This window comes from Megalopta genalis, chromosome 4, assembly GCF_051020955.1.
Source record: "Megalopta genalis isolate 19385.01 chromosome 4, iyMegGena1_principal, whole genome shotgun sequence".
NCBI lineage: Eukaryota > Metazoa > Arthropoda > Insecta > Hymenoptera > Halictidae > Megalopta > Megalopta genalis.
In genome coordinates, this window is record NC_135016.1 from 4,292,891 (window position 1) to 4,308,980 (window position 16,090).

The 16,090-nt window shown below is 41.2% G+C and overlaps 3 protein-coding genes and 1 long non-coding RNA gene across 4 annotated transcripts; 1 reads left to right on the forward strand and 3 right to left on the reverse strand.

The window, feature by feature from the left end:
* Positions 1-528: 528 nt before the first annotated feature.
* On the reverse strand, positions 529-9,331 carry LOC117223380 (uncharacterized). The gene is made up of 16 exons (XM_076521002.1): positions 8,238-9,331; positions 7,729-8,070; positions 7,349-7,550; positions 7,127-7,282; positions 7,005-7,044; positions 6,774-6,825; positions 6,664-6,718; positions 5,419-5,795; positions 4,622-4,960; positions 4,124-4,325; positions 3,886-4,056; positions 2,535-2,944; positions 1,673-2,011; positions 1,309-1,510; positions 914-1,069; positions 529-810 (listed from the first exon to the last, which is right to left on the reverse strand). The coding sequence occupies exons 1-16, from the start codon at positions 8,597-8,599 to the stop codon at positions 760-762; spliced, it is 3,456 nt and encodes a 1,151-aa protein (XP_076377117.1). The 5' UTR covers positions 8,600-9,331; the 3' UTR covers positions 529-759.
* A 417-nt stretch (positions 9,332-9,748) lies between these two features.
* Positions 9,749-11,978, reverse strand: LOC117223392 (odorant receptor Or1-like). The gene is made up of 5 exons (XM_076521140.1): positions 11,617-11,978; positions 10,805-11,146; positions 10,219-10,420; positions 9,997-10,152; positions 9,749-9,917 (listed from the first exon to the last, which is right to left on the reverse strand). Exons 1-5 carry the CDS (start codon positions 11,976-11,978, stop codon positions 9,870-9,872), a joined length of 1,110 nt encoding a protein of 369 aa, XP_076377255.1. The 3' UTR covers positions 9,749-9,869.
* Positions 11,979-12,938: 960 nt separating this feature from the next.
* On the reverse strand, positions 12,939-15,304 carry LOC117223391 (odorant receptor Or1-like). Its single transcript, XM_033475647.2, has 5 exons — positions 14,584-15,304; positions 13,983-14,324; positions 13,417-13,618; positions 13,195-13,350; positions 12,939-13,113 (listed from the first exon to the last, which is right to left on the reverse strand). The coding sequence occupies exons 1-5, from the start codon at positions 14,943-14,945 to the stop codon at positions 13,066-13,068; spliced, it is 1,110 nt and encodes a 369-aa protein (XP_033331538.2). The 5' UTR covers positions 14,946-15,304; the 3' UTR covers positions 12,939-13,065.
* On the forward strand, positions 14,029-14,425 carry LOC143259382 (uncharacterized). The gene is made up of 2 exons (XR_013033186.1): positions 14,029-14,167; positions 14,261-14,425. It is a non-coding gene; the product is annotated as an uncharacterized LOC143259382 (long non-coding RNA).
* Positions 15,305-16,090: the final 786 nt, after the last annotated feature.

Sequence of the window (16,090 nt, forward strand, 5' to 3'; positions counted from 1 at the left end):
ATTGTAACTCGTTCCTGCTTATACGGCACGTTATGAAGGGGAGAGAAAGTTATTTGATAAATATGCGAACGAAAAAAACGCTGTTGATGGAACGAAGTATCAGTTTAGCGTTTATTAGAGACACGAAGAGAATAAACACTTTTTCTTCCCCCCTTTGTTAGCAATTATCTTATAGATTCGACGACAAAATTTTGCCACTTTATACGAGAAGTGAGGGAGGATTGCCAGTGACAGGAATATTGTGGCTTCATTCTGAATTTTCCGGTGCTCGAAGGTTGACGGAGATATGAACACTTTTTAAAAAAGGTAAGCTGCATTTTGCTACTACAATGTTCGTGAACCTTTTAATTTATCTTCTTTTCCATACGAACTGTGATAATAAATGTGCGTAACACTACGTAAAAAAATGTGCGTCACAATAGCAATCCGCATAATCAAATAATTAAATAAGTTCTTCCTTCTAATTACAGAAGAACTTCTACTCACATAAAAATTCCTCTGTTCGAACAAATAAATCACGAACGAATATAAGTAGTAACATTTGTCATTCTCGACGTCTATAGATTTATTTCACAAAGAGTAGGTTGTATGAATGCAAACTACATTTTCTGATCGATTAATTTACTGCGTACACATTCCGTAGTACATTAAAGTAGCGCTCGGCTACTTTTCCTACCTCTCTACCATGTTTTCCTTGTCTACAAAATAGCAACATACGTTTTCGTTCTAACGTAACGATGGTCTATCCCTGTTCTATCGTTATCGGCTCTGTTGAAGCAGATTAAATACCGAGTAAGACGTCTTGACCAACTGCGGCAAATAGACACACGCTCGAGTTACTTCGTTTATCGATCATTAATCGGTTGCGAAGTGTCTCTTTTTAAAATGCACGTAGAAGCAATTTCGTACGAACCGCCTTGAAGGTCTCGAGGTTCACGGAGACGATGTGGAGGCTGGAGAATTCTATCGGCACCGTAGCCCGTCTCATCATCATCAAAAGGATCTTCTTCGTGCTGTTGCTCAACGACGTCCATTCGCTTTCGAATACCATGTCGGGCACCTCGAGACTCTGCAAAGTGAAACTTTGTGGATATCTTCCTAAAATATAAACTCGATTACTGGAATAAAAATTGAACACGATCAACAATTGACTCCTTCAAAGTATCTTACATTATTTAGGGGCAAGCTAAAACATATTGCACAGTTTTGAACTTAAAAGATGCAAATCGAAGAAACGATTAAGGTATCTCAAGTTGACGATAATCAGAAGGTGAATCCAGACGAAAATGATCGATGATGTGAAAATACCTTCAGCTTGACCTCGTTCCCGAACCAGCAGAAGTAGAAAATCTGCATGAGCGTGCACGAAGCATACAAGGCAATATCGGCGAGGCTGGAGTCAAGGTCCGTCAATGTGAGCTGGTACAGGTCGAAGCACAGGACGGCGGTGCTCACGAAGAACTGCATGAACGTCACAGATTTGAACTCGTCGTTCACCATGCTGGCGAACCTGCAACGATTTCAAAGGGGGGCAAAAACTATGATGGGCTAATACCGTCCTCGACGGGCCCGTGGACGTGAAACGGTTCGTTCTAAGTGTTCATGTGCGATCTAAAGCATAATCGACGGCTGCAGCTTAGGGTCTCTACCGGTACGAAGCATGGGAACCAACTTGTAGATCTGATCATGATGGCGGGCACAATGTTTCACCGAATCGTTCTCGTTCCTGTGAACGTTTTGTAAACGGTGCCGCAGTATCTCGAACTGAGAGTATATGTGAACCAGCAGCCCGGCGTACAGGCTATCGTAAGCGACAGTCGACGTGAGGCAGACCATGATGACCAGCGTGTGATGCAGGTAGACCAAACAGTAAGTTATTACCGGAGTATGGTCGAACGGCAACCAGGTTCGAAATACCATCTTCCTTTTCGTGAAGTTCATGAACAGCGACAACACCATTGTCCATACCGCCCAGATCTCGAAACCGATCGTGTAGGCCTTCGCGGTCCATCTGCAACCAGGCGAGGCAATTTTCATGGTGCTGGTTCGGTAACGAAGAATTCCAATATCATTAAATTATATGTTGATTGACTGAGTCTACTGAGAAAGAATTGTTGAGCGATATTTCTCTGCCTTCTGATAATTTAAACGATGTCATTTTAATATTTATTATGCATATTATGGAACTATTGAGGTGCCCGATGGTAGAAATTCTCAAAAAGTTATATTTCGAGTTATATAAAATAGAGAGGAAACTTCTTGTTGTGTCAGAAAGGTATTGTTCATCCAAGATTTCTTGATCAGACGTTTTAAACTGGATTAAATAATTTCTCTCATGTATATAAATATTCTTGTCGACTAGAAGTTCTCAAGAGAAATGATATACTACGATCCAAACAGGAGTGAATCATTTTTGGAGACTTTACTGTTCTATTCGTTTAAAATGTTCCCATGAAAAGTTATAATTTTCTAGTACGAAAATTTTCTAAAAACGCATCAACATCTCAGAAAGATCATAAAATTGTTCAACTCACTCTGCCGATTTGTCAAACTTAGTCCGTATCTCCAGCTCTCGGTCGCCCTCAGGTGTGAAAGGCTCCGATTCAAGGGTATCCATAATAACAGCGAGACTCTCTCTCATGGAGAGCATTGCGGACAATTTGTAGCAAGTGACTGCGAACCCCATTGTAGCGTACAGGTTCTCGGCGAGGTCGTTTTGGTTGTCAACAATGAGCACGAGGTCCAGGACCTCTCCAACCACGAGCAGATGTATAATTGTGAAACAAATCACCGTGTACACATTGTAGAGGTACCTCCTGGGTGTCGAGTCCCAAGAAGCCGGACGCCAGCATCCGCACAATGTAATGAGCTTGAAGATCCACCGTAGCACTTGCATCTTTTTCTCCCGCCGAACAGAATTCACTATACACGATTTGTTCTTGCATTAAATGTTATCATTATTTTGCAGCGATTGTATCGCAGTTGTCCATTATCCTGACAAGAACTTGTTGTTTCAGAGATGAAGGAAGAGTGCTGGAAGATCAGTCTAGGTCTTCCCTCGACGCCGATCCGACTATCACTGACTACCGCATGGTGTATTGACATTTCGCTTCCTACTAACCCTTCTACTCCCATAACGAAGTCAGGTATCTTTCGCTGTCGCCCCCTCGAGCCAGCTATATGATTACAGTAATTACTCAGCGACGTACGTCTACATGAAGCATACATACGTCTGCCACGGTGAACATAATTTTTTGGCTCATTATCTCTTGTTTCTGCTTATGATGTACTATGTACTGATGGGGAGAGGAAATTGTTTGTTAAATAAAGGAGTGAAAAATACGCTGTTGATGGAACGAAGTATCAGTTTAATGTCTATTAGAGATGCGGAAGAAACAAACATTTTAACTTCCCCCTTTGGTCGCAATTTTCTTATAGATTCGATGAAAAAATTCTGCCGCTTTATTCGAGAAGTAAGGAAAGATTATCAGTGACGGGAACACAGTGCTCTCATTCTGAATTTTCCGGTGCTTGGAGGTTGACGGAGACATGAACACGTTTCAAAAAAGGTAAGCTACTTTTTATTACTAAAATTATCATGATTCCAAGTTGCATTTACTGCCAGTTTTAGCAAAGAAAACAGTTCATGTGATTTATAGAGATTGTACGTTGACTGTTTCTCTGTTCAACTATTCTATTCGAGCACTACACATCGTGTGACGATTCTTATTTGAGCAGATTATACACCGAATAAGAAGTCTTGATCACCTGACCGAGGAATTATTGAAATGCATTAGCAATAAATATTTCCTAGTCAAATATTAATTTTTTATCGACCTTTGCAAACTAACAACTGTTCGTAGAACACAGTGAGAAAAGCGGTTAATAATTGATACAAACCACCATGAACGACTCCAAATTCACGGACATAATATGAGCGCTTCTGAACTCCATGGGGAACGTACCTCGTAGCATAATTGTTAGAAGAATCTTCTTAGTCTCGTTATCTAAATTCATCCAGTTGCTTTCGAAGATCATATCGGGGATTTCCAAGCTCTGTAATAGGAGGTCATGATGAAAAATATTCGAAAGTAGAGAATCGAATCTTTTTGGGATAATTTACCTTTAGCTTAACTTCGTTCCCGTACCAACAGTAGTAAAATATCTGTGTCAGTGCGCAAGTTGTAAACATAACGTGCTGTATTGCTTTTCCACCCAATTCCACCTGCGTCAGTTGGTAGACGCTGAAGCATACCATCGACACCGCTCCCATGAGTTGAAAGCACAGTACTAAGCGAAAGCTTCTGCTCAACTTTGCAGCGTAGCTGCAATTATTTCACAAATGATTTAATTCTTATAATGACAGAAGCATTCTTTAGGTAGAAAATTAATTTTCATTTTATTGGCAGCTGTAATGCACTAGAAAACTTAAAATAATGTGAAAGGATGTTCTTATCTAAACAACAAACTTTTGGAATATGTTAAAAAATCAATTTCATTTACCGTCAATTTTTTTTATGTGAGGGTTACAATTATTGCATGGAAGAAAAATAAAGTTGTTTCAAATTGTGCATAGCATGAGGATTGATTTAGGATTCATTGAAAACTGTGAAAAACCCACGCGTATATCTGGTGATGATGATAAGCGCATACGTTCGCTGCTCCCTTCTGATCACTCTTAATATTTTGCAGGCGATACTTCAGAATCTCCAGCTGACAATACACGCAGATCAACAACCCGTTGAACAAAGAGTCGCAACCAACGTGCATCATCGTATCCAAAGTCAGAGTCACGTATTGGCAAAGGTACGTCATCGTGTACAGCGTCACAGGAGAATAATTATACGGTATCCAAGCGCGAAATGCTAATTTTCGGTTCTTTGCTTCCATGACTGGTGTGCTGACCCACACCAGCATCATGGTGGCCTGAACCAGCCACATGAATCGAACTGAATTATCCCTGCGATCCAAAGAATATCAAATCGTACTTTAATTTTACATTTTCGACGAAACAGTTTACTGTAACCATTCATTGTTGCGTTAATTCGACATCAAACGATAAATCAACAGTTTGACTGCAGTGTCACCCATAAATAGACGGTAGAACAGTCTGCTCAGGTTCGAAACTTAATTTTTACGCTAATCTATTACATCTTCCCAATTTTATTAGAAAATCTGCAGAAAGCAAGGATGTCGAGAAAGTAATTCATGTCATAAAATTGGACTTCTCAATTTTATTTTGATCAAATCAAATATTTTAATGAAATTTTTGAGCTTGTTGATATGGCACTAAAGGTGTTAAAATGGGAAAAAGAGGAAATAGCTAACGAAATTAGTTCATAAAATTAGTTTTGTTTTGCGAAATTTTCGAAGATGCCGGTTTGATGTTGAATTCGAAAACCATTTGAAAGTACTTACTCGATTACTTTGTCGAATTTCATCTGAATATTCACCTCTTCCTCATTCACAGGCATGAATGGCTCCTTTCGCAAAGCTTTTACCAGGATCATGATACTTCTTCTATTCACTAAGAAGCTGTACATCTTGCATACACCTCCGAACACAGAGACCGTGAAGAAAATGTTGTCGCTGAAATCTTCCTGAGTTTCGACGTTCAATACTATGTCGAGAAAGTGTGACACCAAAGCAGACATCAAGAGACTGCCGATTGCCGTCGAGTACACCGAATACAAACGTTTTTTGAACGTGGATGTCCAGGTAGGTGGCCGTAGACAACCTAACGCTGTCATCATCAAAAGCGCTGTATGCAGCGTAGCTTTCATCACGAATTTGATCTTATCTCATTCGCTCTCAAAAATTAATCAGGTTTACAAGAGATTTATATATTTTAAATCACTTCTATTCCGCAGAAGTAAAATGATTATCCGAAATAGTTGATTGAAAGCGTTCTTCTATTTTGTTGCAAGCCGGAGAATATTTTTTGCACTGAATTCACGAATTACTCGATTCGAAAACAAGCAAATTTTTTTTCGTTAGCATAGCGTGAGCAAAGCGGACCGCAAAAACATGAGAGAATTCCGACTTCTCCAAACAAAGACTGAAATCCGACTGGACTGGCACACGCTCTCGGATTTTTTCAGCACCCTCTGATAGTCTCCTCCCGATGGTCTCCCTTCAGTCTGGCAGGCTATATTATTATGGCAACTACCGGGGACCGTGCTCGACTGTCGCAATTGACATTTCGAAAATAAGATTGTAACCCTTGCAGTATCTATATTTCCTCGACTTTTTCCGTATTGTATTCTGTTGCACCTTTTGCATGGGACTCGGAGGGGTCTGTTTAGGTAGGACAGTATTTAATAGTGAATGATTGAAGAGACACAATACTTCGTAGTTGGTTTTGCTGCACGTAGGGATATACATATTTTACGCTAATCACTAGTAACAGCGCGGTGACGGTCGCTTACTTGTTGGTAGCAGCAGTGCACGACAAAGACTCAATGGAAGGAAATGTGCACCCGTGGAAATAACAAACGTTTCAAGAACTTGCGCTAAGTTGTAAGGAAAAAGTACCTGCTTTTGCAATAATGATGGGTCAGGATAACAGCTGACTTTGAGTAAGTTGCTTTCATTGTCCGATGACATATGTAGCATTCAATCGAAAGGAAGTCCCATAAAATAACATGGTGCGGTGAAAGTCACGCCTTCCGGCAGCACGCAAGACATGGTTGCAGTCCCCTCGATGACAGAACCTCCTCTGTAAAACGTACAATTGTTAGGGTAAATTCCTCAGACAATCTTCTTCAACAAACTTACTTAATCTTTGGCTGCACCATCGATACCATTCAGTCTGATACCATTCATCTGCAACATTATCTCAGTTATGGGGGTAAGTAGAAGAGCAAGGACGAGGCAAACTTTTCAGCTTTTCATGTTCAATTTATTCCAAATAATTTTACAATTATTGTTCACACTCTGATACAAATTGTTTCGCTCCCAATCAGATATCCATAATCGAATCATCGTCCCGATCCGTTATCTGCTCTGAAGCAGATTGAATATCGAGTACGAAGTCTTCATCACCTGTGCAAGAGAATGATTTAAGTAATTAATAGAACTAGAAATTGTAGAACTAGAAATCGTAGGAAGAAAGAGAAGAACAGACCGTCATGAAAGAGTCCAGATTCACTGCAACGATGTGAGCGCTTGTGAACTCGATGGGGAACATGGAGCGCTGCATGATGAAAAGGAGCATCTTCTTCGCGTCGTTGTCCAACTCGGGCCAGTTGCTCGCGAAGATCATGTTAGGGACTTCGAGGCTCTGAAATAGCAGACGTGGTTAGATCGCGAAGGGACCAGAACGATTGTTCCTGTCTTGAGAGTGAACCTTCAGCTTGACTTCGTTCCCGTACCAGCTGTAGTATGACAGCTGCACCAGCGTACAGACTATGTACATGCCAGCCTGGTACAGTTTCGTGCTTAGACTCATGTTCGTGATTCGGACAAGGGTCAAGCAGACCATGGGAGTACTCGCCATGAACTGAAAGCCCAGAATCCCTTGGAAGTGCCTGTTCACTTCCAACGCGAATCTGCAAGCAATTGAAAGATATTAACTCGTGACGCGATTGTAGAATTAATTCTGTGAAGTAGACGTTAGCGACAGAGTCAACAATTATAGTACACTCGTCTGAATTGTTCCTTATTCTGTTTTCAAAATGTTCGCAAGATTGACTCTGAGAGTATACTGAAAAAGAATCGAGCACACACTGGTAAATGCATTCGTGGTGTCGAGCACAGGCTTTCACCGACTGACTGTGATCTCCCGTAATATTTTGCAAACGGTGCTCCAGCAGCTCCAGTTGACCGTTTATGAGTACCATCAGGCCGCTGATCAGAGTATCATTAGCGACGTGCATCACCGTGAGTAGTATTAAGCTGCTCGCTTGGTGACAGTATGTCACTGTATACAGGATCGTGGAAGAGTAGTCGAACGGCACCCATACACGTTGATGCGCTAATCTTCTCATCTTCAGGTCTGTCATTAGGGAGGATACCCATAATACTAACAGGTACGATTGGATCACCAAGATGAACACTATCGTATTTTTTCTGCGAATGAACAGATTCGTGTCAAATTGATGACGAAGATCAATGTATAATTAACACTTTTACTGCCACAACATCAAACTTAGTTTCATGTAATTAAAATATTTTATTAGATCATCCGTATATGTATAACGTGGCAGTGAAAGAGCAATTAAAAATTTCTGACTTACTGGATGGCCTTGTCAAACTTCTGCTTAATTTCCATCTCTGCTTTGTTCATGGGTACGAAGGGCTCCTTGTCAAGGCTGTTTACGAGCAGCAGAATGTTCTCCCGTTTCCCCATCAAATTAAGCATCTTGTAAAGCGAGATCAGCCCTGCCACCGTAACAGAAAAGTTGTCGCAGAATTGCTCCTGGTTCTTCACGTTGAATATTATATCCAGCACCGCCATTAGCATAACGTATTGCACGAATAGCAATATCAGAAGCGAGTAGGCTTTGTACAACCATCTCTTAGCCCTGGAGGTCCAGGTTAATGGACACAGGCAGCCCATGAAGGTCATTAACGAGAAGGAGTACTTTAGCGCTGTCATGAGCAATTTTGACAGGGTACGATTTGTCTGTACTCATTCGATGACAAGTAATATTCCCACTAATTTTCCTCTGCCGCTTGGCCAACAAGGATCTTTAATTGCGTGGAAACAAATGTTTCATCGTATTCCCTTGAACGCTGATAAGAGATGACTTCTCGCGACGGAGCTTGACAAGTTACTGACTGCCGCGGAGTATCGGTTTTTCGCTCGAACTCTGTCCCATCCGACTTTTTCCGCGACGAATTCCCTTCCGATGGGAAGAGTATGTCATCACAGTAACTATTGACGAGCACGCGACATGCGTAATTGGCATTTCGAGATCGCGGCCGCAACCCCTTGGACTCGGAATGCATATAAGCGAGTGCACGGGAGAACCTCGTTGAATAATGAAACCGCCGATGAAGAAGGATTACTTATGGTAGCTTTCGATGGACGCGGATAATTAGTGGTGGAAAGAAGCCGCGAGTAACTATCGGTCTTTTTCTCCCCGGTTGCATCACCGCGGTGGAATGCAGTGGGAAAAAATGTGTCAGTGAAGACATTATATTCTCTACAATATTCAGAGTCTGCTTGGGGAGGATGAGCAAACTGTCTCGAATGAAAAATATCGAGGATTTCATGTTCTTGGCTCTACAGGCAAGTTATTTTTTGTCACTAGAACATCGAGTATTTTAGTACGAATCTATTGTTACTTGCGTAGAGATATTAATTGCACACTTTGCTAGAAAGCATTTTGGTATTAAAATAGTGTTCGGTATATCTGTTGGTGTTAACTACCCTCGTTGCAGTACATTATACGCAGGCAATGATTGCATCGAAAGTTGGAGGCGAGTAAATCGTTCCGCGCCCACGCACGAAACGCTAACCCTTTGTTCTTTGTGTTACTGATGGCTGCAGTCCCATCGATGCAAGTACTTCCTCTACAACCGTGCAATTATTAGGGTAAATTCCTCAGAAAATTTGTTACGACGAACTTACTTGATCTTCGTCTGCAACATTGGCAAAATTCAATCTGATAATCTATTGGATATTTGATAATTTTTGGACTCCTCCACAACAAACGTTCTCTTCTTTTTCAACACAATATAATTTTGATCACATATAATTTCCTGTCAGGGTTAAGAAAAATAGCAAGGACGAGACAAAATGTTCAGGATTCAATATTTAATTTATTGCAAACTATTTTAGAATTTTTACTCTGGTAAACCTATCAATACAAATTAGTCCATTCTCGATCAGATTTTATAAATGAAAACATCTTCCCGAACCGTTACCTGCCCTGAAGCAGATTGAATATTGAGTACGAAGTCTTCAACACCTGTACAAGAGAATAATGGTCGTAATTAGTAACAATAGTTGGACAACTGGAAACAGAAGGAAGAAAGTGAAGGACTGACTGCCATGAAAGACTCCAGATTCACTGCAACAATGTGGGCGCTCGTGAACTCGATGGGGAACGTGGAGCGCTGCATGATCAATAGGAGCATCTTCATCGCGTTCTTATCCAACCCAGGCCAGTCGCTCGCGAAAATCATGTCAGGGACTTCGAGACTCTGAAACAGCAGCCATGGTTAGATCGCGAAGGGACCAGAACGATTGTTCCTGTCTTGGGAATGAACCTTCAGCTTAACTTCGTTCCCGTACCAACAGTAGTAAGACAGCTGCATCAGTATACAGATTATGTACATGCCGGCCTCGTACAGTTGCGTTCCCAAACCCATATTTGTAATTCGAAAAAGGGTCAAGCACGCCATGGATGTACTCGCCATGAACTGAAAGCCCAGAATCCCTCGAAACTGTTTGTTCACTTTCGATGCGAATCTGTAAGCAATTCGAAAATATTATCCCGTTTCTCGATCGTGCAATTAATTCTGCGAAGCAGACGTTAGCGATAGAGTCAACAATTATAGTACACTCGTCCGAATTGTTTCTCATTCTGTATTGAAAATTTTCGCAAGATTGAATCAGATACTACAAAATTGATAGCACTATAGATCAATCAGTTATCCAACTTGCGTTAAATTCGGCTACCGTTTCATTTTGTTCCACACTTTTAACCTGATAATTAGTAAAGTTATCATTTGGCAAGTACTCTTCCCCAATAGAGGTATCGTTGCGAAACATAATTCCGTGGACATATATTCTCCTAGAGTCCTTCATACCGAACTACTGTGAGAATGCATTGAAAAAGAATCGAGCACTCACTGGTAAATACATTCGTGGTGTCGAGCACAAGCTTTCACCGATTGACTGTGATCTCCCGTAATATTTTGCAAACGGTGCTCCAGCAGCTCCAGTTGACCGTTTATGAGTACCATCAGGCCACTGATCAGAGTATCGTTAGCGAGATGCATCAACGAAAGTACTATTAAGCTGCTGGCTTCATGAAAGTAAGTCACCGCGTACAAGATCAGGGAAGAGTAGTCGTACGGCACCCACACACGTTCGTGCGCCAATTTTCTCAGCTTGAGATCTCTCATTAGCGACGACATCCACGTCACCAACAAATATGTTTGGAGCACCAACATGAACACTATCGTATTTTTCCTATGAACCAATAAATTCGTGTCAAATTGACGATGAAATCTGGATCAATGTACGATCAACTCTTTTGCTGCCGTGCCAAGACCCTAAGCTTCATATAATTGAAGCATATTATTAAATCAAATTAAAATTGAAAAGTTAATTTGTATGACTTGTTTGGCTTGTAATAGATCGGTGTTAAAATTAATAATCAATTCTAAGGAAATAATTCCACTAATATAATCACTATAAATTCTCCCTAATTGACGCTCAGATTATGACCAAAAATGTACAATTTGGGAAGAAGCGATACGATTATTCGTTTCTATAGTTGTTGATAATCGGTAACTATAAAAACAAGCTGAAATAATCGTATTTTCGCATCCAAAATTGTCCATTTTTCTGTACAATCTGTGCGTCAGTTAGGGAGAATTTACTCTATCTATTTATGGATAACGTGGTAGTCAAAGGGCAATTAAAAATTTCTGACTTACTGAATGGTCTTTTCGATCCTCAGCTTAATTTCCATCTCTGCTGTGTTCATGGGCAGAAAGGGCTCCTTCTCTAGACTGTTTATGAGCATAAGAATGGTCTCCCGTCTTCCCCTGAAGTTGAGCATCTTGTAAAGCGAGATGAGCACGGCGACCGTAATAGAGAAGTTCTCGCAGAATTGATCCTGGTTCTCCACGTTGAGTATTATATCTAGAACTGCTATCACCATCATGTACTGTACGAACACCAATATCACAAGCGAGTACGCTTTGTACAACCATCTTTTGGCCCTGGACGTCCATGTTAATGGACACAGGCAGCCCAGGAGCGACAGAAACGTAAACGTGTACTTCAGCGCTGTCATGATGAATTTTGATAGGGTGCGATTTATCAGTACTCATTCGGCGACTGGTAATATTCCCACTAAGTTTCTTTCGCCACTTGGAGAACAAGGGATTTCATTAACGCGAGAACAAATGTTTCATTACATAGTTATTTGGGCGCGAAGACGAGATGACTTCACGCGACGGAGCTTGACGGGTTACTGACTACCGCGAGGTATCGGTTTTTTACTCGAACTCACTCACTCATCCGACTTTTTCCGCTGTGAATTCCCTTCCGTCGGGAAGAGTACGTTATTACGGTAATTATTAACGAGCACGCGACAGGGGTAATTGCCATTTCGAGAACGCGTTCGCAACCCCTCGGACTCGGAATGCATTTAAGCGAGTTTACGGAAGGATCACGTTAAATAATGAAGCCATCGATGGTAGCTTTCGATGGACACAGATAATTGGTGGCGGGAAGAAGCTACGAGTAAATACCAGTTTGTTTTTTTCTCCGCTAACATCACCGTGATGGAATTGAATCGAACAAAATGTGTCAGTGTAGACATTTGTCTCTTATGATATTCATAGTTTCCTTGGGGCGGATGGACAAATTGTCTGAGATGGAAAATATTGAGGATATTATGTTTTTGACTCTACAGGCAAGTTACTTTTCATCGCTAGAATGTCGAGTACTTTAACTAATATAACCTTGACATAACTCACTCGTTCATGGCGTCGAATCACGTCTCGATCATCTTCTCGTCGTTCCCTGGAAAACGTGCAGCGATTAAAGCAAATTCCTCAGGCAATTTTCTTCGATATACTTACTCAATTTTTGTCTGCACTATCGATAAAATTCGATATGATAATCCTACTGGAGATTTGAAAATTTTCTGACTCCTCTAAAACATTGTCTTCGTATTCGACACGATAAAGTTATGATCACATATATTTTCGTTTCGGGGTTAGTAGAAGTGCAGGGATGAGACAAAATGTTCAGGATATGATATTTAATTTATTGCAAACTATTTTAGAATTAATGTGCATACTCTGGTGCACGTTTCTATACAAATTCTTTCAATCTCGATCAGATTGTTTTAATTGACGCATCGACCCGATCCGTTATCTGCTCTGAAGCAGATTGAATAACGAGTACGAAGTCTTCATCACCTGTGCAAAAGGATAATCATCGCAATTGGTAACGTAATTTGTAGTACTAGAAACGTAAGGAACAAGAAGGGAAATTCTAACCGCCATGAAAGATTCCAGATTTACTGCAACAATGTGAGCGCTCGTGAACTCTATGGGAAACGTGGAGCGTTGCATAATGAACAGGAGCATCCTTTTCGCGTCGCTGTTCAACTCGGGCCAGTTGCTCGAGAAAATCATGTCAGGCACTTCGAGGCTCTGAAATAGCAGGCGTGGTTAGATCGCGAATGAACCAGAACGATTCTTCCGGTCTTGAGAATGAACCTTCAGCTTGACTTCGTTCCCGTACCAACAGTAGTAAGACAGCTGCATCATCGTGCAGATTATGTACATGATGGCCTCGTACAGTTCCGGACCCATACTCATATTCGTAATTCGGAAAAGGGTCAAGCAGACCATGGGAGTACTCGCCATGAACTGAAAACCCAGAATCCCTTGGAAGTGCCTGTTCACTTCCAACGCGAATCTGTAAACAATTCGAAAAAATTATCCCGTTGCTCGATCGTGCAATTAGCGACAAAGTCAACAATTATAGTACACTCGTCTGAATTGTTTCTCATTCTGTATTGAAAATTTTCGTAAGATTGAATCAGATACTACAAAATTGATAGCACTATAGATCAATCAGTTATCAACTTGTGATAAATTCGGCTAACGTTTCATCTTGTTGCAGACTTTTAACCTGATAATTAGTAAAAAGTTATCATTTGCAAGTACTCTTCCCTAATAGAGGTATTGTTGCGAAACATAATTTCGTGGACATATATTCCCCTAGAATCCCCCATACCGAACTACTGTGAGAATGTATTCGAAAAGAATCGAGCACACACTGGTAAATGCATTCGTGGTGCCGGGCACAGGCTTTCACCGACTGATTGTGATCTCCTGTAATATTTTGCAAACGGTGCTGCAGCAGCTCCAGTTGACACCGTATGAGTACCATCAGGCCGCTGATTAGAGTATCGTTAGCGACGTGCATCACCGAGAGCAGTACCGAGCAACTGGCTTGATGAGAGTAAGTCATTGCGTACAAGATCAGCGGAGAGTAGTCGAACGGTACCCAGACACGTTGGATCGCTAACTGTCTCCGTTTCACATCTCTCATTAGCGAGGACATCCACATCACGAACAGGTACACCACGAGCACCAACATGAACACTATGGTATTCTTTCTGCAAACGAACAAATTTTTGCCAAATTTACGATGAAGTCTGGATCAGTGTGTAATTTACACTTCAATATAAAATTGAGAAAATAACTTGTATCACATCAATTACTTTTTCGTTGTTCTTACCCTTTACGGATCGTAACGAAGTTAAAAAGATGCAATAGATGAGTGTAAAAATGAGTCTTTAAATTAGTGGAAATAATTACATCACTCATACATGGACGACGTGGCAGTCAAGGAGCTAATAAAAATGTCTGACTTACTGGATGGCTTTGTCGAATTTCAGCTTAATGTCCATTTCTGCTTTGTTCATGGGCACGAAGGGCTCCTTCTCTAGACTGTTCACGAGCAGCAGAATGTTCTCCCGTTTCCCCATGAAGGTGAACATTTTGTAAATCGAGATAAGCCCCGCCACCGTAACAGAGAAGTTGTCGCAGAATTGGTCCTGGTCCTCTACGTTGAATATTATATCCAGAACCTCCATTATTAGAATGTACTGCAGAAACAGCAATATCACTAGCGAGTACACTTTATACAACCATCTTTTAGCCCTGGACGTCCAGGTGAATGGACATAAACAGCCCATGAACGTCAGAAACGAGAACGTGTACTTTAACGCTGTCATGATCGACTTTGACAGTGTACGATTTGTTTATACTCATCCGACAGTGAGCAATAGTCTCAATAGTTTTGCTCTGTCACTTGGAGAAGTACAGACTTCAATTACGCGAGGACAAATGTATCGCTGCACTTCCTTGGGCGCTGAAACGTGATGAGTTCGCGCGACGAAGCTTGACGGGTTACTGACTACCGCGAAATATCGGATTTTCGCTCGAACTTTGTCTCATCCGACTTTTTCCGCAACGAATTCCCTTCCGATGGGAAGAGTCGGTAATTACGGTAATTATTAACGAGCACGCGACAGGGGTAATTGCCATTTCGAGAACGCGTTCGCAACCCCTCGGACTCGGAATGCATTTAAGCGAGTGCACGGGAGAACCTCGTTGAATAATGAAACCGCCGATGAAGAAGGATTACTTATGGTAGCTTTCGATGGACGCAGATAATTAGTGGTGGAAAGAAGCCGCGAGTAACTATCGGTCTTTTTCTCCCAGGTTGCACCACCGCGGTGGGATGCAGTCGGAAAAAATGTGTCAGTGAAGACATTATATTCCCTACAATATTCAGAGTCTGCTTGGGGAGGATGAGCAAACTGTCTCGAATGAAAAATATCGAGGATTTCATGTTCTTGGCTCTACAGGCAAGTTATTTTTTGTGACTAGAACATCGAGTATTTTAGTACGAATCTATTGTTACTTGCGTAGAGATATTAATCGCACACTTTGCTAGAAAGCATTTTGGTATTAAAATAGTGTTCGGTATATCTGTTGGTGTTAACTACCCTCGTTGCAGTACATTATATGCAGAAAACGATTGCATCGAAAGTTGGAGGCGAGTAAATCGTTCCGCGCCCACGCACGAAACGCTAACCCTTTGTTCTTTGTGTTACTGATGGCTGCAGTCCCATCGATGCAAGTACTTCCTCTGCAACGGTGCAATTATTAGAGTAAATTCCTCAGAAAATTTGTTACGACGAACTTACTTGACCTTTGTCTGCAACATCGGCAAAATTCAATCTGATAATTGGATATTTGATAATTTTTGGACTCCTCCACAACAAACGTTCTCTTCTTTTTCAACACAATATAATTTTGATCACATATAATTTCCTGTCAGGGTTAAGAAAAATAGCAAGGACGAGACAAAATG